This window comes from Poecilia mexicana, unplaced genomic scaffold (assembly GCF_051168715.1).
Source record: "Poecilia mexicana isolate PSO_F unplaced genomic scaffold, ASM5116871v1 scaffold_17, whole genome shotgun sequence".
NCBI classification, from domain to species: domain Eukaryota; kingdom Metazoa; phylum Chordata; class Actinopteri; order Cyprinodontiformes; family Poeciliidae; genus Poecilia; species Poecilia mexicana.
Window position 1 is genome coordinate 27,721,658 of NW_028263386.1, and position 26,655 is coordinate 27,748,312.

At 39.5% G+C, this 26,655-nt stretch overlaps 1 protein-coding gene across 2 annotated transcripts in view; it reads right to left on the reverse strand.

Annotated features, from left to right (window-relative positions):
• kcnn1a (potassium intermediate/small conductance calcium-activated channel, subfamily N, member 1a) overlaps window positions 1-26,075 on the reverse strand; it is a 50,193-nt gene extending 24,118 nt beyond the window's left edge. Inside the window, exons 1-5 of one of the 2 annotated variants that reach the window (XM_088014456.1) lie at window positions 25,832-26,075; window positions 25,671-25,752; window positions 12,447-12,920; window positions 7,793-7,888; window positions 5,833-6,251 (exon numbers count right to left, since the gene is read on the reverse strand). In XM_088014456.1, the coding sequence (XP_087870582.1) occupies window positions 5,833-6,251; window positions 7,793-7,888; window positions 12,447-12,836 (905 nt within the window). In that variant the 5' untranslated portion in view covers window positions 12,837-12,920; window positions 25,671-25,752; window positions 25,832-26,075. Of the gene's footprint in view, window positions 1-5,832; window positions 6,252-7,792; window positions 7,889-12,446; window positions 12,921-25,670 lie in introns of both variants that reach the window. The other variant, XM_088014457.1, reaches the window with a different exon arrangement.
• Window positions 26,076-26,655: the final 580 nt, after the last annotated feature.

Here is a 26,655-nt window from a genome sequence, read left to right on the forward strand (position 1 = left end):
GATCACAGTGGCTAACATGACCCTCTCATACATTGGAGGATGATCTAACAAATACCCAGCCACGCTCTCTGGAATACAGTGTCATGTGTTTCAAAGAGATGTGGCAGCAATAGCCAACCACATAATAACCAACTCTAGTATCTCTTCCTGACTTTCACAAGTTAAGACTGGACAAGCAGACAGAGATTTGAAGAGTCGGAGCAAAAATAAGAGTTGTAGGGATTGTCATCAATAGCTTGTGTAATCCAGAACATCCTGCTGTTGTTTCTGCAGTCCAGGTACTGAACTTTGACATAGCTGTAAAATTTTATTTACCAAAGGAATTCAGCAGTATTACCTCTGTAGATGTATAGATCCTGTAGTGGATGATTTAATATGCCAACTGTGCATATTAAGTCATCCACTCCACTCTGTTGTTAAGGACAGAAGCCTCATTGGATGCATATGCAGGAATATCTGAAAAATGTTATCTATTCCTCTCTCCCTTCAATGATTTCAGCAGCTCTTCAACTACTCCACCAGAATGAAAAATAAAAACAAAAAAATGTTGGATTTGTTTTATGCAAACATCAGGGATGGTACAGACTGGTGCACCCTGTGTATCACATGGACATGACAACTATGCCATGAAGTTTATGTGGACAAAATGATTCCCAATAGACCACTACAGTACTTTCTGAAATGTAAAGCTCTATACAGCCACTGGCCTCAAAGAATGACTGAAAGAGAAAAAGGAGATACCCGAGAAAAGAAGCCATGGAAATTACTGAGCTGTGCACAAAATCAACTTCAGACATAACAAGAGGGTCAGATGGTGTGAGGTGGACAGGGCCATTGAACTAAAGACCTTCCTCAACATGTTCAGCTTAGAAACGAGCCCAGCATCATCCTCACCTGCTCTCAGCCAGACACACCTCTTTTCCTCCAATTTACCCACAACTTCCTTTTCACACCACATTTTTCTTCTGATTTGGACATTGATCGTAGGGTTACTGCTCAGTTATTTTCTTCAATGATATCAGGGAAGGCTGGTGCTTCCTTCACCTCACCCCATGTCCATGTCTTGTCATCATGAAAGGAAGGTGGAGAGATGGAACCAGAACAAGACTGCAGCCAGACGGTTTCAGACCCTCAGGATTTGAAGGTCTGTGGGATCCTGCATCATCTCTTCAAGTTCAGCGCAACCCAGGAAATAATTGCGGTGCTTTGGAAGACATCCTGCCTCATTCCAGTATCCAGGAAATCTCATTCATCCATGCTTAGCAACTACAAGCCCTGTTGTCCAAGCATCTTTCATCATAAAAGTCATGGGGAGAATGTCTTTGGCCCAACTGAGAAGGTAAACAAGCCACTCAGGACCTAAAACAGTAAAGAGGTCACTATAAGCCAGTACTGTGAGTTTATCTTCTTTAATTTCTCTAGTGCATTTAACACAACCCAGACTGCTTAAGTGTGTAAGAAACTCAGGAAGGCACAGGTGGACTCCGATTCAAATTCAGATACTTTTGTTGTCCCTCAAGGGGAAAATTCATTTTCACAAGGTCAGCAAACCTGAACTGAGGCAAGATTAGTACAAACATCAATATTCAGCCATAATCACCTGAATTAATAACTTCCTGACAAACAGACCACAGTTTGTGAGACTACAGACTGTGTGTTTGACCAGGAGGTCAGCAGGGGACTGTCCTGTCAAAATGTATTTTTACACTGTGTGCTTCAGTCTTCCAGTACAAGTCAGAGTCCTTTCATCTGCAGAAACACTTAGATGACTTTAAGTCGCTGGGTCTATCAGAAGTGGACAAGAGGCTGAGCACAGGGACCTGACAGACTACTCAGCAGTACGGCCATCTTTAAAGTCAAGGTATACGTTGATGTCCATCTGCACAACAGGATGGACTGGAGAACAATAGCTGCACTTCCATTACAAATGAAATGTACACAAATCTTTATCTATACTCTGCTAATGTCGAAAAAACACAATTTTGCAATTGTGGTGTTTTCATTAAAGGTGCAGGATGTAACTTTTAGAAAAACTGTTCATATATATATATATATATATATATATATATATATATATATATATATATATATATATATATATATATATATATATATATATATATATATATATACAGTATGTTATGAGACAGATAATCTGTGAAAAGTTCAGTCCCACCCATCTTCTCCTTGAGCTATTGTTGTCTGAAGAAATGTTCAGTTCCAGACCAAAAACAACCAATCAGAGCCAGGAGGCAGGGCTCAGCGCTGTCAAGCAGCCTTTCTTACTCACTGCTAAATGTCCTAATGGCGGAGAAACAGCTTACCATTACAGAAAAAAACTTATCTACCGTCATCGATGACTATGCTAATTAGCCTGAGCATTCACAACAGGATCTGTTGACTGGAAAAAGCTGCGGCATTACCAGAGAGCAGGCAACGTAGGATGTGAAAAAAATGTTTCTACTGGAGTTTTTTAAAGTACCTCTATCTTGATACAGCTGAAAAACCACCTTGTCCCAGTGCAAAACCCATTTATCGAAAAAAAAAACATACAATTTTCCAAAATTGCCATGGTTCCATAAAGCAAATTTATTTCTACAATTTCAATTTGCGCAATTTTATTGTTAGTGGACATTCAGGCAGTGAAACTGTATACAAGGAACTGAGCAGGCTATAATTTATCAAATCCATTCCGTATATGTAAACATAGAAACACTATGACAGAGCTGCAAACCTACCAAAACATCTAAACTGACAGCAATAACCAGAGAGGCAGCCAACAATCCCATCTCTGGAGGAGATGCAAAGATCCACAGCTCAGATAAGAAAATACCCCAACAGAGAAACAAATAGTTTTTCAAATTTCACAAATCTGTGAGAAAAGTTATAAAAGAAGGACAATAAGAAAATCATTACAAAATGAAAGCTAAAAGAAGCCTTGTTTGCAGGTTCACACAAACCATTCCAACCACACAGCCAACATGTGGAAGAAGGTGTTCTGTTCAAAAGACACCAAATTAATCCTGTTTTTCTACAATTATGTGTGGCAGAAAACATACTGCATATCACCCTAAACCCACCTCATCCACTGACAAACAGCTAGTCATCTAGTGACCAGTGTCTCTGGTCACTGGATGATGGGAAGATGGATGGATCTAAATGCAGGGATATCCTGGGAGAATCCCTGGTAAAGACTTGGAGCGAGCTTCACCTTCCAGCAGGAGAACGACCCTGAACATACAGCGAGAGCTACACTGAAGCAGTGCACATCTCCATGTGTCAGAATAACTCAGTCAGCCCAGAACTAAATCCAATTAAGATGGCAAGAGCCAAAAACTGAAGTTCAGATGACATCATCCAATCAGAGCTTGAGATGTTTTGCTAAATGTTTATAGACATCCAGAACTGGTACAAACATGCCTCAAAACACACATTTTCCTTCCATTACACAATTATTTTGTGTTTGGCAATAAAATAAAATATTTTTTAAGACAATTATGATAGCTCTGGTTAACTAAAACTATTTATATGACCGTTTTCACTGATGTCACTCTAGCAGTTAAAACTATGTTCAAACAGTGGTGTCTATTTATCAGCTCAGATGTGGTCCAGTGGTGAGCTGAAAATATAATATAAGCTGCCATGATATTAGTGCATGTCTAAAAGGAACAATGCAAGAAACCGGAAATGACAGGTTTACATGATGTATTGTGTCAGTATATTAAAATGAATGTATATATAGAGGTTGCTATATCGCCCAGCCCTTTGGTCAGGAATTTAGTTTTTTTTTAGTTTCTTACATGCCAAGTACTGCACATGGAATCCTTTACTAATATGAAACTTTGTGAAACTAATGTTAATGTTAGGTAAGGGGAACCAGAGTAAATAATAAAATGCAGCCATCAAATCACAATTTTATTTATTAAGTAAACAAGCTATCCAAACCAACCTGGCCCCGTGAGAAAAAGTAATTGACCTTAACTCGTACGACAAGTTGTTTCTTCCTTGGTTGCAACAACTGTCAACAACTGTCTTCAAACATGTAAAGACAGTATCTCCATCAAATTGCAGTAAAGGAATTTTTTGCCACTCCTCTTTGCAGAATTTTTTTTTAAACTTTGGAGGGTTTAGACTGAATTTAAGTCTAAACTTTGGCTAAGCCCTCTGTTTTGCTTTGCTAAAAATCTGAGTCTCTCTCATATTGCTGTATCATAAAACCTGTCTAAGGGAGGCCTAGAGTGGTTCAGCTGTTGTTCAGAGTTCCTTTGTGACCTCCTGGATCAGCCATCAGGGACTCTTTTGGTCAGCCAGACACTCCTGGAAAGTTTCATGCTGTTCCCAGTATTTGCTGGAGTCTCAAAGCCTTAGAAATGGCTTTGTTACCGTTTTCCAGACAGATGTCAGATCGGTTCTTGATTTTTTTTTTTTATTGGAACATGACATGTTGCATTTTCTAAATGTATTATAGACTACTGATTTTCTATCAGATGGATTGTATTAAAGTAACTTCTAGATTCTACAGTCCTGGCAGTAATCCGGCCTGGGAGGGAGACGGAAACTGAACAAAAAATATCAGATTTGGTTAATGATTTGGCAACAGGGACAACTGTATGTGCTCAGAGTCATGATGGTTTGGATATGTGCAGCTTTTATGCTTACTACATTATATCGTCATTCTGAAAACTGCATTCTGTAGTTTACTCAGGTTATTTGTACTGATTTTAAAATTTATTTGATGATATGGACCATTTTAGTGGGACAAAAAACAAAAACAGAAGAATTCTGTAAAGGTTGCCCATGTTATTCACAACTGTGTATTTAAGCTTAGAACAACGTCTGCCTACCTCTGCACTGGTTTGTAATGTAAAATACTGTTATCAGGATGAAAATCCACCAGCTAACAGCTGAAGTGCTGAGGCTAAGGCTAGCAGAGAGGAATGATTAGTGTCAGGTTAACAAGGACGGAGTTAGGAGAGAGGAAACAGAGGGAAGGATGGGAGTTAGAGCTTAAGGAAGAAACTAAGCATCTGTGGTCAGGACCTGGACAAATTCAAACCCTCCCCTGTGGTGCAATATGAACTACTGTAGCTACACCACCAGAAAGGGGTAATTTGCTGTATTAGATCTCCTTGACAACATCACTGAAGCAACCACGCAAAAAAGACTTTAAACATCAAAGCTGACATTAGCGTCTCATTTCCCTATGCAAATGTAAAGCGAGGAAAAGAACGGAAAGCTTTCCATTTTTTTCTGCCTTTCCTTCATTTTCACTGAGATTCCCTGATGCCCCTCCTACCAATACCCGCCCCACCACCCGTCCCGAGACGGACCAAGATGCTCAGCTTTGGGGGGGAGGAAAGTGGGTTAAGGGATTTTGGGGGCTTCTCTGCATTACCCAAACAAACCATTCAGCAAACAAACAATTAGGCTCTCATGAATTATGGACAAGCCATCTAAAATAGCAATATTCATCTAAAACAAGGAGTGGGAAATTGTGGAGCGAGTGCTGAGCTAATGAGACAGATGTCAGGGTGTTTTTAAACACTTCAACAGGGCTGTCGCATGTGGGCGAATCAGTGAATGCCTTCCTGCAAACATGTAAGCTTTGTTTCTATGTGACCTATGCTAATGATTTCATCCATGTGGGCCACTGCAGGTGAGTGATAAAAAGCAAGAGAAGACTGACGAGAATGAGACACGACAGGTACGAACGTGAAAGGAAGGAAAGAAGGAAGGCATCTAGTAATCCACAAATCAACACAACTGTGCATCAGCCATTTTGTGTCTTGGTTTGCACCTAGCAACATCCATTATTCACAGCCCTGTGTTTACCTCTCACAGACACGCACAGTCCATGCAGCAATGATCCAGGAGGATATACTGAACACCAGCAACACTGTTCCCGGACAGATGGTCATGAGGGTTTTCATGACAAAGCGCGTGTTAAAGTTGATCTTGTTGAGGGCGCCGATACTGCGGGACGAGGCGTCCGTGAACAGCTTGCTGTGGAGTAACATGACCCTGCCAATCAGGTAGAGTCTCAGGAACATGGGTATAGAGAGGATGATGTCCACGTCGGCGTCAGCCACAGACGGTGTGTAGGTAAAGGCCAGTCGCGCCGTCCAAGTGAAGACGTACTGGCCTGGGATGGGGTGAATGGCGCACACCAGAAGCTCCAGCACAATGAAGAAGATTCGCTCATATGTCATGGCTATCCTCCAATCATCTGCTCCATTGTCGACCATGAACAGCTGAAAAGAAGCAAAGTGCATCTTAGCTGAATGCATTTTCTTTTATTTAAAAAAAACAAAAAAAAACTGTACAGCATCTTCCAATTGTTTAATTTGATAAATCATAACTTAGCTGTCTGCATATCATTATCCATTAATCAATCAAAATGAACTGCAATTCAATTTCCTCATACTAGTCGTCATCTGCTTATGCAGAACGGGGTCGCTGGGGCAGCAGTTTCAGCCCAGACTTCCCTCCTCCAGATCATCGGGGGGGAAGCCTGATGTGTCCCCACGCCAGCTGAGTATCCTGGCAGAGGAACATACCCGAAAAATGTTTCGAGGCATCCAGAAAAGATAATAAGAGACACCTTAACTGACTCCGTTAGATGTGGAGAAGCAGCGACTCTAGACTGAGTCCCTCTCTGATGGCTTCTCTAAGGGAGAGTACAGCCACGCTGTGGACAAAGCTCATTTTGGCTGCTTGTGTCGGCAATCTCATTCTATCATAACCTAATAAATGACCATAAATGAGCGTAGGAACGTAGTCTTACTTTTTGGCTAAGCTCTCTTCACCACAAGTCTGTGCAGCAGTTATTGGGCAAGAGGCAAGGTACATTTTGGTTCAGTTGTCAATCAAATAAAGAAACACAAAATCAGAAGGCCACACATTGTTAATATCAATGAACACACAATTTTTGGTTTGGAGTAGAGTAGCAGTCTTCAGATGCAGGCCTTGAGGGCCAGTGTCCTGTGACTTTTAGATGTGTCTCAGCTTCAACTCAGAGTGAAATAATGAGGTAATTAGCAGGACTCTAGAAAACCTGACAGAGTGAGGTGGTCATTGAGCCATTTGATTCAGGTGTGTTGGACCAGGGACACATCTGCAGGACATTGGCCCTAGAGGCCTGGATTTGGAGACCCCTGCTCTAGAGGAAACTGGATTATTCAGGCATGCTCAGAGTTACACCTGAGATTCAAACCAGGGAACCTCTGATCATGAAAACAAATTGTTTTACTATTTATCCTTCAGTTACTCTGCAAAATCCAATTTATTTTTACAGTTATATACTTATCTCAAAATTAAGTTCAGACTCATACTGAAGTTCATCAGCGGCAGTTCTAGACCAAATTTACCAGAGGGACCAGTGTGTCCTTTCATGGGGGCACAAAACAAAAGAGTGAAGCAATAAAAACAGGGCAGTAATCCATCCTTTAAAATATTAAGTGAGCCACAGAACCAGAGCCATTTGCAACTCCAGAGCTACAGGCTGCAGATGAAATCTTTGATCCCATCTCAGCACAATTGAAGCTAAAAATGCAACACTTAAATTTGAATTCATTGTTAAAGTAAAATTCTCAAAGTAAAAATAAATTTGCTCCAAAGGACAATTATATACAGTTTCTGTGCCTGCGCATATCAGCATAAGAAATTGATTTAGTATCATTTCTTCAGTACAGGAGGCATAACAGGGACTGGGATCAGTTCTGCAGGGGCACTGGCCCCTAATGGCCTCCATCTAGAACCGCCCCTGAAGTTAATATTTTATTAATAGACTCACCTGGATTTCTCGGGCGTGGTACATTATTATAAGACCAAGCAAAATAACAGTGGAAAGGCTGATAAGGCATTTCAGTGCAAATGAGTATGAGGATTCCTGCAATAAAAAACACAGAAAAAGAATAATTTATTCCAATATCAACATAAACTATATAAAATACAAATCATTTAGTGTGTATTGTTATATATCATGACAATAACAGTGATTTCTGAATAGCATGTCTCTAATAAAGATAATAGACCAGGATGAGTAGACCTCAGACAAAAGGAGGTCACAAACAACCTTAAAAAACAGATCTTTCAACAGTTTTGTTGTGCTTTTTTCAAATACATAGATTATGAGGCAAGGCAAGTGATATATTTTCAAAAGTTAGCCAAGTATCATCTTAAGTGTTGCTTCCACTACCTAAGCCTGTAGTGGCAACTCTTATTTGTAATGGGAGGTCAGCGTGGTTCTGTTACAACCAAGTTAAAACCAGAAATCCACATGTGCTGTTTATATTTACATACACAAGGACACACAAACTTATTGTTGGTGTGATTTTAAATTAGACTAAATATTTCTGGTTGTAGCCCAGTTGGGAGTACAAGATTATTTCTCTCAGCTAAATCCCAGAATACTCAGAAAAAATTTTGTGTGTGTGTATATATATATATATATATATATATATATATATATATATATATATATATAGTTTAGAAGTTCAATTCCTAACAATGCAGAACTAGTTTTTGTATTGATAATGATTTTATATAAAATAATAAGATATTCTCTAAAAAAAAACATGTATTTCAAACAGTTATGCTGCTTGGCAATATAAATCATTTTGATAATCCTAAATGACCCAAGACAGAAAGATTTTAGTCTGATTTAATATCAGGGGAAAAAAATATGCCTTTTTAAATATCTGGTTTCAACTACATTAACAATCATATTCTTTGGATATATGGCTCTTTTGTCAGACTGAAATGAACTTTTGAACATAACGACCTTTAACCGGATATTAAACATGCTTTTCAATAAGCCCACATTTCTGTATTCAGAATGTTTTTTGTTTTATTATTAGTCTTATGTAAGCTGAAGATCATAACAGAAAGAAAGGCTTGATTCATCAATGTGTGCAAACCTAATCTATATAATGTGCATGACTTATTGAACTGGGATACTAAAATACGTAAAATTGTCAATAAAATTAAAATTTATTGAAATATCCTGCATTTCTTGTTTAGGATGTAAATATAAAATGAGAAGCAAAAATTAAACAAAAGCACTCAAAGGAAACACACAGATGCGCACACACACACACACACACTACTCACACAAGCACAGAGAATTCCTATTAGTATAAGTGGATAATGTAGTTCTATACAAAAAGTACACTTAAGATGATGCTTAGCCATGCAGGTGCAGGTGTAAGTACAGCCTGATGTTGTCTGGACACCGTTCATCATAAATGAAAGTACAGATTAATCAAAACGTGACATAAATAGGGGGACTTTTTACATAGTGGTTGGAGCCAAAAGCCATTGCTAACACTAGCACAGGGCCACCAGCGTGAGCTGTGCTTGTGATAAATAGACTGGCTGGATGCTAGAGTGCCGCTGCTGTTTATTTGTGTACATTGGAAATGAGAACCGGTAGTCCTCACACCTCCTACTTGGTAAAATGCCAGATGATAAATCAGTTTAACAACCCTGGTGTAAAAGGGCCTCTCTACTGCAGGCTAATGATCCTAAGATTGCTTTTATAATAACAGCGCAAGCACAAATGATAAAAACGAGAGAAAATATTCCACATAATCAGCAGTGTGATGACAGTCAGAGCAGCTCTACATCACTCTGTCCTTCAGTGGTCTATATAGCCAAATGTATTTTTAGTCATCAACTAGATTGCCTTGCCCCTCAGTTCAGCGACATGTTCTCAAGACATTTGGAAATTGTTTTGAGAAATCCCTGGTGAAATAACATCGGGTAAACCAATTAATCCACCTGCCAGTGGTTCAAGGATTTTTCAGTCCCAGTGCTTCCCGTTTCCCTACCAGTTTCCCTGCTTCAGGGCTCAGAAAACCTTAACTGTACCTCAAGTTTCCACTCTGCAATGTGAGATGGTGAAGTGGACCATCCACAGAACCTGCTACCAGTCTAGTGTTGGAGCTTACAGTTCTACTAAGACCACTCGGGTCATTTCCATTTCAGCTGAGGTCAGGTTGATGAATGGACTGATCTCCACTCAGTAACAATCAAGACAAATCTATTAATTTTCTTAGATCCCCATAAATCATATTATGGATTAGTCCCCCTAACTTTCACATATACACCCACATACTTCTGTAGCTCTTTTAAGTTACAGTTCATTATCTGCAATTTGCTGTAAATAAATATTAATGATTTATCAGCTCATATTGAAGACCATGTATATGTCTGAAATCATCCTTTCGCTATTTATTCTCCTTTCCTTGGTTTGCTGAGCCACTGGTCCCTCTCAGCCAAAGACAAAAAGTGCTAGAAACATGAACTTTCTAACTCCTAAAATACATAATGTTGCATGGTGATTTGAGAAAGTATAATTTGTGACCATTAACACAAATACAAAGATGTTTGTTTTGTTTGTTTGCTCAAACGGTACAAGAACAAGAGAGTGGGACGTTCAGCTGGAAAAAGTCTCAATCTGTATCAACCCAAAGGGCCTTCCCTTCCAGCTGCACCCTGTTAGTAATCACATCCCTCTGTATTTAAGCTCCTGGATTTTTCATTGTTGATACCTCATCTTTCCATACTGGATACATAAAAAAAAAAAAAAACTGTAGGGTGTTCTACCTTTCTCAGTTAGAAAAATAATTTTTGGCTGCTATATTTTGTTCAGTGACCAAAACAAGGTTAACTTTTGGTGTTTGCCAGTAATTATACAATTCTATTTTCTACAGATTAACAAAAAAACAGCAGTACATGTATGGCAATTTCATTTTAAAGAACTGAATATTTAATAGAGTAAATATTTAATGTTTTGTTCACATGACTATGATGTACTAGGACAACACTAGTGTATTAGAAGCAGGGGTATTCCACTACCATAAACAACACCAAATGGTAGTAAAGAGGTAGTCGGTTTATATCTCGCTTTATGACAATTTCATCAAAATACAGAGACGCCAAGTAAAGCTGTTCAGTGACACAATTCTATTTGGACATAACTGATGCACAAGTAGCTCATTGATGGTTGTGTAAGTAGTTCTATTTGTGAGCTGGGACAATGACTTTGCATGTAGCTGGATGGTTGTTTAGGACAGTGCGCTGTATGGCACTGTGGCCTAAGTTTAGAACAAAAGACACTTCAAGACACTCAAACTGCAAGCGTAGTTCAGTACTAAGTGATAAAGAGCATATTTCACATACTGAGAAAACTCCATCACTGTGATGTAATGCATCTACAAGCTGCCTTTAGTTAATGTCCATCACAAATTAAATGACTGTCAGACCTTGAACACACCACACCTCCAAAACATAGTGGTGGGAGCATCATTTTGACTGAAATCATTTCTTCAGCAGTCAGCAAGAATGACTTACATTAGAATAGTAGAAATCAGAGGTCTTCAAATCCAGACCTGGAGGGCCAGTGGCCTGCAACCTTTAGCACTGCTTCAACACACATGACTGTTGTAGATTGTCTCATTAAATATGATTGCTTCCACTCTGTTTTCATACACTCGTTGCATTATTAATGGAGATCTGTCTCAAACGATTTAATCCTTTTCAATTTCTAACTTTTAACTCTGTCTGCTTTGCACTGGGAGCTGATGAAGCAGATAAAGCATGATGTTTGTTCGAATAAAAGAGGGTTTGTTAGGATAGTTCAGGATTTGTGAAATGAAATTCTATTAAAGGGGGAAAAAAAAAATCAATATATTTCTTACAGTAGATATTGCTAATGGCAACATTATTTAGCTTAACTACAGATTAGTTGGTCCTGAAAGCTAAAGGTTAGTCCAAGAGCAACTGGGACCAAACTACTCCAAAAATACAAAGTATGAAAAGTGTAGATGTTATTTATTTTCTATTTTATGGCCTTACTTGTCAATTAGGTTATTTCTCTGACCAGAAACTTAGTAAGTGTTTAAAACACAGGAACACAGATGGAACTCTTTGAAGACAGACAGATCTTCTGGATCCATTCTTTTTCTGAGAGCTTTTTAGGCTTAAACTAGGATTAGAATCAAATAAACTTAAGTATATCAAAATTTTAATCTTTGCTTTACCTTTGTTGTTAACAGAACAGTGCATGGTGTGTTTTGTTTCAGTCAGATTTGTAATTTTGTCCTGTTGATTTGCCAGATGCTCACTACAGAAGAAGCACATAAAACCCAGATACTGTTGCATCCTGAACACAATACAGACTGAGTTACTGAGTTGTTTTAGGTCAGCAGAAGGATTCTTTGGTCTTTGGTCTCCATCTTAAGCATGGTTTCAGTTTCCTGGACCAACTTATCTGGATTGATCCTAACAGAAGATGCTCAGAGTAAGGGTTGGGAGAAGCATCTGATATCAGAAAATACACTTCAGGATTAATAATCTCTTTCCACAAAGCTGAAAACGGCAGTATCCACACAAATGACAGAAATCAGACACACTTTGTTCTAACTCTCACACACAAAACCCACCTTAGTGTAAACCCCCCATGAAAGTTCTGTCTCCGTCACCATGACAACAATCCCAAACATCCCGAAGATGAGTGCATAGTCACTGAGTCGCTTTCGTTTCTCGAACAGCGCCCTCCGGTGACCGAGCTTGTAGCCAATGTCCTTGTTCTTCTTCTGTGGAGCCCTGCCGCCGCCTCGCCCGCTACCCTCCCTTACCAGGCTCTCGTTGGACGCCTTACTGGGGTCCTCTCCGCCGTTGCCCTTGGACACCACCACCTCTAAGCCAGAGCTGTGCAACGTCTGCAAGGGTTGCGTTTCCGAGTCAAGCTCCGCAAGGTTTCGGCGCGACGAGGACGCCAGGCTGCCTACTAGTGGTCTTACCACTCCACCATTGTACTTGCAGGTGTTCATGGCTATCTGAGGGAGTCGGCCACTGCTCTCAGAGAGGGAGGGCTTGGATCCAGCATGGCTCAGCTTCTTCTGCTCAGTTGAGGTCTGGAAACAGAAAGAGCAAGAATAAATAAAGCACTCTCACAACAAACAAGGTGTAAAATCTAGCAGTGGGTTGAAGAAACCCACACAGGTTCATTGTTTAAATAGGACACTGATGCAGGAGTTTGAGCAGCAACTGACAGAGACGGATAAATACTTGGTTCATTGTTGAGAAGAACCACAAATTAAAAACAAAAATAAACCCTTTGAAAACCACCAATACTACAATGCCTTGCAAAAATCCAATCCCCTTTCATTTTTTGACATGTTACACAACAACCACAAACAATGTACTCCATACCATCAAAAAGTTGTGTATAACTGTGAAGCAAAAGGAAATTATGCCAAATAATTTTTACAGATTAAAACCTCAAAAGTGTGCCATCCATTTGTATTCTCGTCCCCTGAGTCAATACCTTCTAGAACTTGCTTTCAGTTCTGTTTCATCTTCAAGTCTTCCAGGGTTTGTACCAGCTTTGAACAACTTTAGACTACATTTTTGTCCCCAAACTTCTTTGCAAAAGAGCCCTAGTTCAGTCTCTATATACAGCAGCTGTGAGCAGTAACATTTATGTTTTGCCATAAATTCTCACCTAGATCTGGATTGGACTGGCCCATTCTAACATGGATATGTTTTGAGCTAAACCAGGGCTTTTAAAAGTGCTCTTCATGAGGAAAAAAAATAACCAGACAAAGTAACTGCAGACATTTAGCCAACTTCATCAAGCCTATGCCAGAGACCAGATGGACAGACTAAAGCTATGGTGAGAGATAAGATATGGTCTGGGTCAAGCAAATTAACAAAAGGAGGAAGTATCACCATGAATACTGAAACTTTGGATTTCTATGGGCTGGATCTGAAGATGATTGACTGTCGTCTGCCAAAATGTGCTAGCTAACAACCCCGTAAGGCTGTGATGTTATATTAAGACCAAAAACCCAAGTTTGATGACCAAGCCCCAGGAGTTTTAGGCAGGAAGGTAAATGTAGTTTATTATTTTAGCACTGCATATGGAGAGGCAGCTAAGGCCGATCACGTGGTGCTAGACATAGCTAAAGTAGGTAACTGCTGTGATAATGTAGTGGGGGGCAGGACAGTTATCTGTTTAATGATGCTGCTGCCACCATGAGTAACCATGGGGATGATGTGTTCACAGTCATGTGCACAGTTAGTTTTTTACCTCAGAGTGTTTTGCAGGATGATCACAAACATTTTTGGTCTCTTCCTGGCTGCTTCATTTTGCATATATTTTGAAAGTATCTGACATTACACACTGATTTATTACAAAGAAACTCCAAAAATGCACTGAAGTTTTGAGTTTCAGTTCCACGAGATGTGTAAATTTCAATAGGTATGAATACCTTAACCCAGTGGTTCCCAAACTTTTTCTTCTGCACCCCCCCAGTGGTTTCCAAACATTTTCTGCGCCCCCTCCTATGGATTACAAATGGCTGTCTGGTTGAAATGACACGTGTGACCGGGGGGGAGTCATCGACTTTTTTGGGGGCAAAATGAATGCTGAAAATAGACACCAACCCCAGTAGCCTACAAGGTACTTGTTAAGCTTAAGGTTCTGTATTGATATTAGCTAGTCATCTTTTACCTGCATCCAACAGCTTTACTCAACTCAGTCGGTTAGTTTGGAGGGAAAAACTGTGAAAAGTTCTTTGCGTTTTGCTGCCGTGATTCTAACACAAACCTATGTAGCTCCACACAGCAGCAGCAGGTCTCCTTCACAGGTGTAAACCCAGCGCGAGCGTCGTAGCGCTCATGTTGCGTTTAAAGGCGGCTCGGAAAAACAGGTTACACCATGTTAACGACGGATTAAACAGTTTTAACTGCTGATAAAAGTGACAGAGGACACAAATATGGGAAGTGTGGAAGCCTCTACTGTATCAAATTTACATAGTTATAACAGAGAGTTGGCCATTCTAAGGTAAAAACCCAAGCGCATACAGTGTTCATGTTTTGTTTTGTTTTTTTCATCCAGACGGCTTCCCGCGCCCCCCTGCAATGACACGGCGCCCCCCCCAGGGGGCGCGCCCCACAGTTTGGGAACCTCTGCCATAGTGCCTTTCAAAGGCATTATAAGTTAAGGTTTTATTGCAATAAGGGTTTTTATTGCAAACTATGAAGTATCCAAAATTGTGAAATAGTAAATATTTGCATGTGTCTCTTGAGATTTTTTTTTTCTTTAAGGATGGCATCATGTGATGTCTCGATGAGCTCTTCCCTCTACAGAATGAAATTAAAATAGGAACTTTTAAAAATAAATGAATTATGAATAGCTCCAGATGTATAAATAAAACCACATAACCAACAGTGGACCATACAAAGTGCAGAAAATTGAATCTGTGCTTTTGCACAAATGCACATATGAATGATTAATGCTTGGCATGACCCCTTTTCCTGTCACACAAGCACTCTTTACTGTGGAGAGCTGTAGCAGCCACCAATAACAAAGGGCAGAAGAAGACATTGACTATTTATATATCTTTTTTTATAATTATTGACAGAAAAATTGATATGCAGATACATTTCTAATTTGATATAAAAGTTCACTGAAGCGAATGTTGAAATAATTTTAAAACGTTTCCTTTTAATCCACTATAACATATTTATTGAGCTCAACAACATTTCTGCTAATCCAAAGCACTCATAGCTTGTCCTGGATGTTCAGGTCTATTGTCCTGTTAAACCTGAACCTCTGACATAATCTCATCTTTTCCAGCCTCTGCTAGTTTTGTTTGTTTTTTGTGTCTGGTGTCTTCCGTCTTCTAATCAAATCTTACCATCTTGTCTGTCACTGCTGAAGAAAAGCATTACCAAACCATGATACTACCACCAGCAGCATTCTAGATGGCGATAGTGTGTTCGAGGTTATGTGCACTGTTAATGTAATGAGCTCTGTACATGTGCAGTTCCACCAGGTGTGTGATAAGTGCTGCTGGCTAGTCTGAAGGAGCAGAGGGAGGAGTCGAGTGGGAGGCACAAGCGTGGAACCTGCAGCTTGGAGGAGGAGCTGCAGCTTGAAAGCGGGGCTAGGTCTACTGAGAGGTTTTACACAGCTGAATGGTTGCCATGGGAGACTAAAGGATTTCTCAAACATGCGCGAAAGCAACACCCCAGGTATGTTTCTGATGAGGAAATGACATAACTCAATTTAAAGCTTAAAAAAAAGTCGATTTTACGTCATAAAATTGACTTTTATGACGTAAAAGTCATAAAAGTCTTTTATGACGTAAAAGTCATAAGTCTTTTATGACTTTTATGACTTTTAAAAGTCATAAAAGTACTTTAAAAGTACTTTGTACTTTAAGGGATTTCCTCCCTTAAAGGGAGGAAATCACTCCCTTTAAGAGTGATTTCCTCTTAAAGGGAGAGGAAATCACTCTCCCTTTAAGAGAGTGATTTCCTTAAGCTGAACAAGAACCAGACATTTTGTCTCTAAGCTCAATATCATTTCTGCGTCGTCTTGTAGTGCAGACGTAAAGCACTCCATCCATTGGTCACCCCAGCAGCATCTATGTGGCTGTCGCCCCAGGTCCTTCGGAGACCCGGGCAGATTATCATAATGGGTTATGAAGACATCACACAGAACAGTAGCTTAAAAAAAAAAAAAAAAAAAAAAAAAAAAAAAAAAAAAAAAGTTGGGGGGATGCAATACCAATGCCAGACCTTTTTATTAGCCTTGACAAAGCGTGCCTAATGCCTTTAAAAGTGCTGGTGGGAATACAGAAGGGCAGCCCTAATGGAAATTCACTAACTCTCATCCTGTGATGCTATCATCTTCCGCATATTGTGGCGAATAAGAACAGAACTAAAGGTTAAGGATTAGTGCAGCCCATAGTGTTTCTAATCCCCTTTTCTGTATTAAATTGCTTTTTAATCTGTGCCATTAGAAGCCCTCTATACTTCAGAAGTCAGTGGAGTAAGTGAACTTTGAGTTTGAATGACAGGAAACAGTGCAGATAGATGCTGATATGGCAGTGGAGATCAGGGTGCTGTTCTTTGTGCCTGGACTAAATTAGATCAGAGCTAATTTGATACCAGTTCAACAAATTAAGATAACAGCGGAGTTCCCTGCAGAGGGAATCTGAACTTTACTGTCTTGTGACCGATTTTATAATTCATTTGACCAACACAGCATTTAGCAACAAAGATTAGAATTCCCCACGTCTTTAATCATTTCAATGCCAATGGCCACTAATGGATTTAAGGAGAAAGTGTAGTTTCAGAAATTGTTTTGACGTCACGTCAGAAATGTCTCTGAGCATAAATCGCTGATGTGTGCTGACACTCTCAAAAAAAAAAAAAGGTTGTTTTTTTTTTGGTTTTTTTTTTAGAAAACTGAAAATAGATTTCCTTTTGTGAAACTAAGGCCTACGATTTAACCGTTTTTATGTTTTGGATCCAGATTACATCCATTTGCGAGAAACTAAAGCATCACTTTTTCCTTTGATTCATCACAATATGTCAGACATGTTAAAAAAAGAATCTGTGATTCTTGTTGGTGATTTAAATAGCTCTGAAGTCCTGCTCCCAGCTAAGAGTATTTTTAGTGTCCTGGATATTTGAAGTGGAAATATGGATCCTGGACTGTAAGAAAGCAAAGGTAAGACTCAGCCAAGTCTACTACGCTAAAAAATTCCTTTATTGTACAATTATAGAGAAATTCTGGGCACATAAACCTGTTTTAAGAAAATAGGTTTACATTCAAGAATGAGCAAAAATGCAAAGTAATGATGCTCTTAAGTTTATTTTCTACTTTCATAATACATCAGATTTTTGTCAGCTAGTGTTGCACATTACTGCTACAGTCAGGCTGTTCCATGTGCTTAACATGGCAAGACAACGCCAAGGCCCTTGAAGCCAGAAATCAGTAAGAATAACATCACTTTCAGTTTAACTGAGATCCAGTTGCAGTTTGCAAGCAGTGATACCCCTTCACTGGACTGTCATAGAACTACAGAGTGTCTTCAGTCAGAGGCGCTAACAGATCTACTGTACGACAGACCGCTACAGGAGATCCTTCCTGTTCACAGACATCACCATCTACAACATCGCTGAAGAAACTTGGACAGATTGCGTTATAAGATTATTTCATTTCCCTTTGTGGTATTTTTTTTATTATATTTGAAATGAATTAAAAAATTACTGAAATCCATTTGGATCCTTGTTCAGTCCCTCAGACGTTCACAGGCTTGAAGCAGGAATCCTCACATTACCTTCCAAACTCACAAACACTCAGTGCCTTCCATTCTCATGCCCACTCGGTCAGTCACCAAAGCTGCTCAGTTATTTAGTTTATTTGTTTGGCATGTTCACTGCAACACTACTAAAGAGTGTGGCAGAGCGGGCATGGGGGGCCAGCATGCCCTTGACTGCCCGCAAAGCCCCCAGAGAGGAGACGCAGAGGCAGCTCGTCCAGCTAAGAAATGGCTCAATTTTATTCTAAATAGCACACAGCATCCAGGCTCATGAAATGGAAACTCATAATCAAATTGAAAAGCCTCAGTGCAGAACAGCTTAAATGAAGGCAACCCTCTGCCTGGCTTTCTCGGTCTGTCTCACTCTGCAGGCAGCTCAGACCTAACAGAAAACCTGTCTTTCATTTTGGAACGCGCCACAGTGCTGTACTTTTGAAGCCTTATATACATTTGTGAAATTGAATTGTGTATTATAGCACAGTGCGTGCGTACGTGCGTACGTGCGTGCGTGCGTGCGTGCGTGCGTGCGACAGAGAAATTTCTGTGTGTAAATAAGCCCAGATGTGTGTTGGTTAAAGCCAGGATCCAGACCAAGTTGGATCGTGATGCAGACTGTGTGCAGCAATTAAAAAAAATATAAATAGGAAAAAGCCACGCAAGTGTATGTATGTGGGTGAAAGCAAGTGTATGCGTGTGTGCGTGTGTATGGAGACAGATTCAGCAGGGTTAACGAGAAAAGAAAGATCACAAAAGAAGACCGAAGAAGGAAACGTGACAAAATGAGGCAGTTCTGGAAATGGAGGAAACATGAACGATGGAGTGAAAGAAGAGAAAAAGAAAATGAATGAAAGAGGGGAGACAGCTCCCTGCGGGCGTCTCTGCCAGGGTGGGAGTGATTGAGAGCTCCAGGCTACCCTTTCCAGTTTGTCCCTGCACCCTAGACGCTGTCAGATTTCTGTGACAGGCCAGCAGGCTACAGGGCTCCTCCGTCCATCACTGACCAGCATGTGGATCATTACTCAGTGCTGGTAAAGACAGCAGGAAAACACGGCTACAAGCTCCACATGCATAGGAAAATATTTGATCACATCAGCCTCTGAAAACAAAGATATATAATTGTACATTTTTTGCCTACATTTAGTATTGTAATGCTTCCTAACAAATTTGTAATAGGAATACACCAATCTACTCTTCACTTCCGATACCGATATCTGAAGCTTAGTATTGGCTGATTCCGATCCGATACAGAATTACTTAAAACATTTCTTTTTCAAAGCACAGAGACAAAAGAAAGTAATTACAATTGCATTTAGTAACTCTGCACCAGTACAGCACACTTAAAACACCAACAGTTTCACAGGTTTGGTCAAATATGTAAAATCAACTTTCATTTGTTCAGTCCGTGCAATTAGGAGTAAAACAACCAATGTAAAACAAATGAGGAGGAGGAAGCACTTTCTCTGTCTACCTGCCCTCCCCATCTTCCCTGGTCAGCGTCTGTTTAGAGTCTTGTTTGCAAAGTTGCAAATTATGGATGTGGTCAGCTGGTCTCTCAACACGATAATTTTTTTTCCACTGGGAAACCGGGAAAAGGGGAACCCTTGTGTCCAGAAGGGACATTCTTCGCTGGATACACAATGGATTCTGGATGGAAGTGGAAGACCATGTCTGACGACGCCGTCAGTCGAGGATGTTGAAGATGTGTACATGAGTGGATTTATGATAACAGGTTTTTTTGCTTATTGGAGTTGGCGGCTACCTGGCTTATCGGAAATATCGGAAGATGCCGGTAGCCATTTTGGCAACTTCGAGGCTGCTGGGTATGGCTGATGGGATGGGACCAGAGCAATCAACACTCAAACTGAGATGATACGGAAGCTGAGCCGTAGACTGGGGGCGATCCTGGAACAGGACCATGGCCAGGCAGCGGATCTCGGACTCAGAATGGATACGGTGTGACCTTGGAGAACGTTGTTCACTCGGATCAGGTGGGAGACCCTAAAATTTGGCTGTTTGGATTTGCCATTGAGAGGCACCAGCGAGACTTTCAAGGAAGGCGGTAAACTGATTTCAGCCTGACCTAAACGAATTTCTGCTATCGGAATCTGGCTCCCTGGGCTGGCCTTGGCTGGCCAGCTATCCTCCCCTGGTTATGTCTAAAGAAGGCTCCGTTCTGCTGCCCCTCCCCTCCCTGAGAACATATGTGGGCCCTGAACTGATAAAGCTGGTGGTGAACTCCAACATCATACTCACAGACAACCACATGCTTCAGTTAAAATTGTTAAAATACTGTAAAATAAATAATAAAGCATGATGCTTAAATATATTATCTTGAACATCTACTAACTTATTATGAATGGCTCTCAGCTGAGATCTAGTGATAATAAAATACATTCTATTTTTATGGTGCTGTTTTGGACACTCAAAGTAATAGTGCTTATTGACTTAGTGTCAGTTTTCAATGAGAAATGTTCCTTATTTTATTTACCTTTATTTTACCATGATTTTCAAGGGAATCCTGGCCAAGAGTCAGCAACACAACAGAAAAATACCCAGTGCAGAGAAAACTCCACAACTTCCCAATAAAGTTTAGTTTAATAGACAGAGCCCAACCCGACCAAATCCTGACCAAAAATTTATGCTGGGTGGGTCAAAATGAAATATGTTTTATGGTTGAGTAGGGTTGGGCTTACAAACTTACAATACACACAGCAAGTAGGAAAGCTAAACAGGAATGCATGAAAAAAGTTGTTTCAATCTACTTATTCTAGTCTAAACAGAGGAGCAGGTATTTTATCCGGTTGAGGAACGAAAATAAAAGTGCAGGAGTTAATTAGACTGTAATAAGCGGAGTGAGCTGAACAAGTATTGCTCGGAAGATTTGTACTTGATCCATCCTGTGATTACAATAAGCAACATATCAGGTTTACTGCTGGCTCAGGCCTCATGTAATTTTAATGTGAAATGTAGTTTGGTTAGAAGGGCAGGTGGCATGGAACAGCTTAAAGTGGCATCTCTAAAAAAGATGTTTTCGTAGTCTTAATTTTCCATACCTTCTTTAATAACTTATTCACACCTCAACAAATAATCATCATGTATTTAGCATTTTCATGGACAATTGCAGGAAAGTCATTAGTATCCAGAATTTTTCTTTGCAACCACAAAAATTAAATACTTCCATTGTGTTTGTTCATTTTTGTCTGTTGAAAACCAACTAACTCAAAACCGCTAAAGATTTGTGACATTTCAAACAAAGCTCAGTGACCAACACAACCATCCTTCGACTCCATAACAGATGCAAGCCTTCCAGTCATGGAGTCTGTCAATTTCATGATCCGTTTATGATCAACTTTTTGTTCAGCAGGAACCACAGCATCCCAGATGCTGTTCAGAGAACGCCACTGCTTTCCTTTACCATAACTCTCCTGTTTAAGAAGGACTCGTGTTTTCAAAAAGATTTAGATCAGGTGAGAAAGGAGGCCGTGTCATTATTCTTTTACCTTTGGAGCCTTTAGTGATAAGATGCATTGAGTACTTCAATGCATCTTATGGAACGTTGTCTGGCATGAAAGATGCAGACTGTTCCCTGTATCACTGGCTAAGGAAGTCTCTTATAAAGACTTGCAGTATTTTTGTTTAATTTTGAGTCCGTCTTCAACTCCAAAAGGTCCGACCAGCTTGTTTTGAATTAAACACCATATCCCAGAAATGTAGCAGCCAACCTGATGTTATAAAGACCCTGTTTAGTATTGTTTAGACGTAAAACACCCAATTTCTTTATTTTTTTACTCAATACATAATAAACACAATAACTCTCTTCTACATCCCTTCTCCCTCCACTTGCCCTTTTTCTTTAACGTCAGATTTAGATGAAGAAAAAGTTTCTAAAAACCAGGATAATCCTCCATGGAGGAAAAAAAGGACATGGGTACACGCCTGTGGGAGCCAGTTTAGTTCGGACAAATAACACAGTGTTCAACAGAGACTCCGTGCCATTATAATTAGGACCCAACAAGGTTATTCCATGAATGCGTGCATGAGTGTGTGTCTTATAAATTAGGTCCTGGGGAGATTGGGGTTATAACGGATGGAGGGAGATGTAGGAGGGGGGTTACGTTCCCTGTGGGATGCACACTGCCTGATTTTAATTTCCAGCAAATTAAAATTGTTAGAAAACGGATTTGTAAATTGGGGCCATAAAGGGTGGACTGATCCTGATAATATGGGTAGCAAATTAAAGCTTGAAGTGATACCAGCCTGACTTCTTCTCACTCCACTGGAAGACAAGTTACATCTGACAAGAGTAGCAAATATAGTAAATATTATTTACTGAAACACTTTCCTATGACTTCTTTTAGTGTATTCATTGGTGGCATTTAGTACATATAATAAGAAATAAGCTATACCAACAAAATACCAACTGAATTTTTTAGGGGCAAGACAAATAATCGCATAAGTGAGCACAACAGATCTCATTCTGACAATGTCAGTCAAGATTCACAAAACTACAAGAAAAGCTCAAAAATTAGAGTTTCATCAAAAAGTTTATTTTTGCCTCATTTCAGAAAGTGAAGCTCCAGAAAGTGAATGTATTGCATACATTAAAGATAGAGAGGAATGTTGATATAAAATGTCCAATGAAACCAATGTTGAAATTTGGGATATAATTGTAAAAGAAAAAGGGAAAAAATTTACATCGATAAATAATACCCATATAGAATCATATTGATGGCAGCAGCATGCTCTGGGTCTACTTCACCTCCAAAACATGTTTGAGGAGAACTGAGGCCTTAGTCATAGTGGAGGGAATGAAAAACAGCTTCAAACAAGCTCTTATTTTGAATGCTTTGCACACTCTGCAGCGAATGTGTCTTTACAGAACTAGTGAATGACAGCAACTCCATCGAAATCATTAAAGTAGTTGATCAGCTTCAGCCCCTCTTTACCCTCCAGGTCATACTGCTTCCCACAGAGACCTAAAGAACACACCTAGATCTGGATTCCATCTGCAAAGTTTTCTGAATGAGGTTTCTGTGACAAATCCAACATTTGCTGTTAACACAGCAGTTACATCTCCTTTTTTACTCTTCATGCTCAGTTGTGCAGAGATCTCAAGATGTATATTCTAGCTGGCATATTGTGGTAAAACATAAAAATTACATTACTATATTTCTGTTGTATCCTTTTTGCTGCTCTGAGCTCATCAGCGTATTGCCAAGTAATCTTTCTTCTTTTTTGTTTGTGTCCTACATTCTAAACATCGACTCATTTTCAATCTAGAGTCTTATTTCAGACCTTCCTCAGATTTTGGAAAGGTCAGTCAGCTGCTCCCACACAAACGACTTTCCCACTGGCATAGTTACAAACCATGGCAGATACAAAAAAAATACCAGAATTACAAGAATAATTCCCTTAAAGCAGCACATCCTGCAGAACAGCTTAGAGTTCAGTTATTTTTAGGGAGGGAGGCGGGGGGAATCTCAAGCTGCTGTCATGCTGCTTCCTATCCTGCCATGTCTGCTGGCTTTCTGCAAAATATGTGTCCAAGCATGAGGACCTAAGCACAATTTGCAGAACATTAAATTCTGTCATATCCTTGAAGAATGTGTGCTGCTTTTGATGCCCCCGTTTTCTGAATAGAGTGTTTTAGATCAATGTTCAAATGCCACTGTTCACAGTGTTCTGCTGCGTCAGGACAGGATGCTGACAGGATACTTTTCTGTGACATCACTGTCTCCACTGATCCAGACGAGCTCAATTAGAGGGATTTAGAACTACTGTATGAGAGGGCAAAGCAGGAAAAAAAAAACAAGCAACACAGAGGAAGCCAAACTAAACCAGGATTTACAAACCAAAGAGAAAACAACATTAACATAGAAGTCGAAACTAAACCGAACAGAAAACGGGAACAGAATTAAGCTAGAATATAAACCCCAAAAAAATTGAACTACAAAGCAAGATCCTAACGAAAACAACACCACAGAGACTGAGTATGGAAAGTCCATTCTAACAATAACAACCAAACCCAAAATGATCAGAAAACAAAGAGGAAATGAAAACAAAACACCCATGGGTCACAACATGCCATAGTGCACAGTCCACATTTTCTGCAAACAGGATTTCTGTACAATTCTTTTTATGGAATATTACACCTTTACTGATTCAAATAAAACAATAAAATAAAGATTAAGCATGTCAACATAATGTAAAGAGTCAACCACAGCAGTCATCAAGCATGATAAGACCTGTGGAGGAAAACTGAAAATTTTTTTCATACTCTGCTTTCTTTTTTCCTGGAACTTTCCAGACTTTATGGGAAAGCATATCAGACCTGTTGAAATCCATGTCCATGTTCCGTATTAACACTAAAGAACTGTAAAACGTCAGATGTTTTTGGCTGAGTCATGCATAGAAAACAGCCCATTCACTACTAGTTTCACTCCTACCAGCAGACGGAATGTAGATGAAATGTCCTTAGTGTTGACATTATCTCTCAAGTTAAAAAAAAAAAAAAAAAATCAACAACTTTTTTCTAAGAGTATTTTTACTGTTATACTAACAGAGAACTAAAAGCCTTTTAGCATTTCGCAACAGTAGTCAAAATGGAGTTCTGATCAGATCTAATAATAATTTCATTAGAGATGCAGAATCTTTTTCTGGAAATGTAATGACTCCACTCCTGTGCTCATTCAGAAGCTCCATCCACCATGGAGGAACGTTGCCGGGCAACACCACCAACAACAGAGCTTTCTTACAAGAAGTAAACCATTTAAGTCTTACCCAGTGTGGAGGTGGACATCTCTTTCTAAAAGCTGCAGCAAGACAATCATAATGCAAACAATAAGCAAGCACATGCAACAGTTATGGGCTATGCAGATAACTGCGGCTACAAGAGCAGCATCAGAAGATGGTTCTTTAAGGAGCCTGAGGTGTGAATGAAGACACAAAGCAATGGTTTTAGTTTTTGGTGCAAATATTAGTGATTTGGGAAAAGAAAAAAACAGACAATTACAAATGCACAATGAGAGACAAATTAACTCAAAATAAATCGATTCCAAGATCATAGAGTTCTTGTCCTTTTTCCTTAGCTCGCCATCCTTGGATTCAGACGAGGATCTGATCCATCATGAATAAAAAAAAAAAAAAAAACCCAACCTAAAAGGCCAGAAAACCCATTAAGTGTTTTATCAACAACCAACAATTATGTGTAAACATACAAATGCAATAAATATGAAATTCAAATGCAATTATTAAATGTCTAATAATTAAACTAAACATATCAGGTTAAATTAACCATAATTTAAGTAAGCAAAAAGAATATTAATCATATTTCAAACTAATCAATTTAAAGTTGAAAAGTTGAAATCAAAGTTCACTTTCAAAATCAAGAAAAATAAATTAACTGAAATACTCAAACAGAGTGAAGGAAAAAACAATACATAAATATATTGCGCAATATCAATTAAAATGTAGCTACATCCTATTTTAATCATATCAATACAAAAAGTGCCAGAGCTTGCACAAAACCAGCGATTATGTTACCTTTGGGAAGAGAGTGGGGCGTACTAACTGCAATCAGCTGTTTCAATCCCGGTGACGGCCCAGGTAACAGACGCCAACAGTTCTAATAAAACAATGCTCTAATGAGCAATCGAGCAGAAATTTCATGCTAAACCAATAGTGCTATCCCACAAACAACTCACCAATAGATCAAATCAGTGGATGCAAAGATTTTGATGAATTTGCCAGGATGAATTGTCAGGAAGACGTCAAACAGCCAACCACAATCACAATAGAACAGGTGATAAAGTTCAACTGTGTGCTGGAGGCGGGGCTTTAAATAAGTTGGCAGGTTTGGGGCAAAACAGGAAGTGGGCCCGCAAAAATAAAAGTCTTGACTAATTGACTAAATGCGGGTTACACACACATACACAGCACCTTCAAACAGTGAAAAATGGTCAGATTTTTTACATGAAATGCAACAGGGTCCGGCATTACAGCTGTGTTTATGTCTTCATTGCTACAAAACCTTTCCAGATGTTCTTCAGGGAGTCAGTGACATCTCAAATAAATCTAATGTTACTTTTTTTTTAAGTCATTCATCCAGTTGAAGTGCCAAATGTTTTACCTGAACATTCACAGAACTCATTCAACCACAAACCTCTGCAGCATAACGTCTGCAGCGGTCTTGCTGCTTTATTAAGCTTTATTATTTGGATAACAGTCTGGCTGCAATTTGGAGGTGTGCGTACTCTAGGTGTGTTAAATGCATAGAATACTGATTTTCGATCCTGATCCTCAGAGCCCACATTCCCTTTCACTTTCAACTGCAGCATCCAGATTATATGAAAGCATGGATTCATCCTGTGCATCAATGCTAAAGGCTAGTGTTGGTGGTGTAATGGTTTTCATTGCATGGTTTGGGCCTCTTAGTACCAAATGATCTCTGTTTAAATGCCACAGACTATTTCTGCTGCACTGTTGCTCATGTCCACCTTCTGTTAGCTTATTCCAACAGGATAAGTTG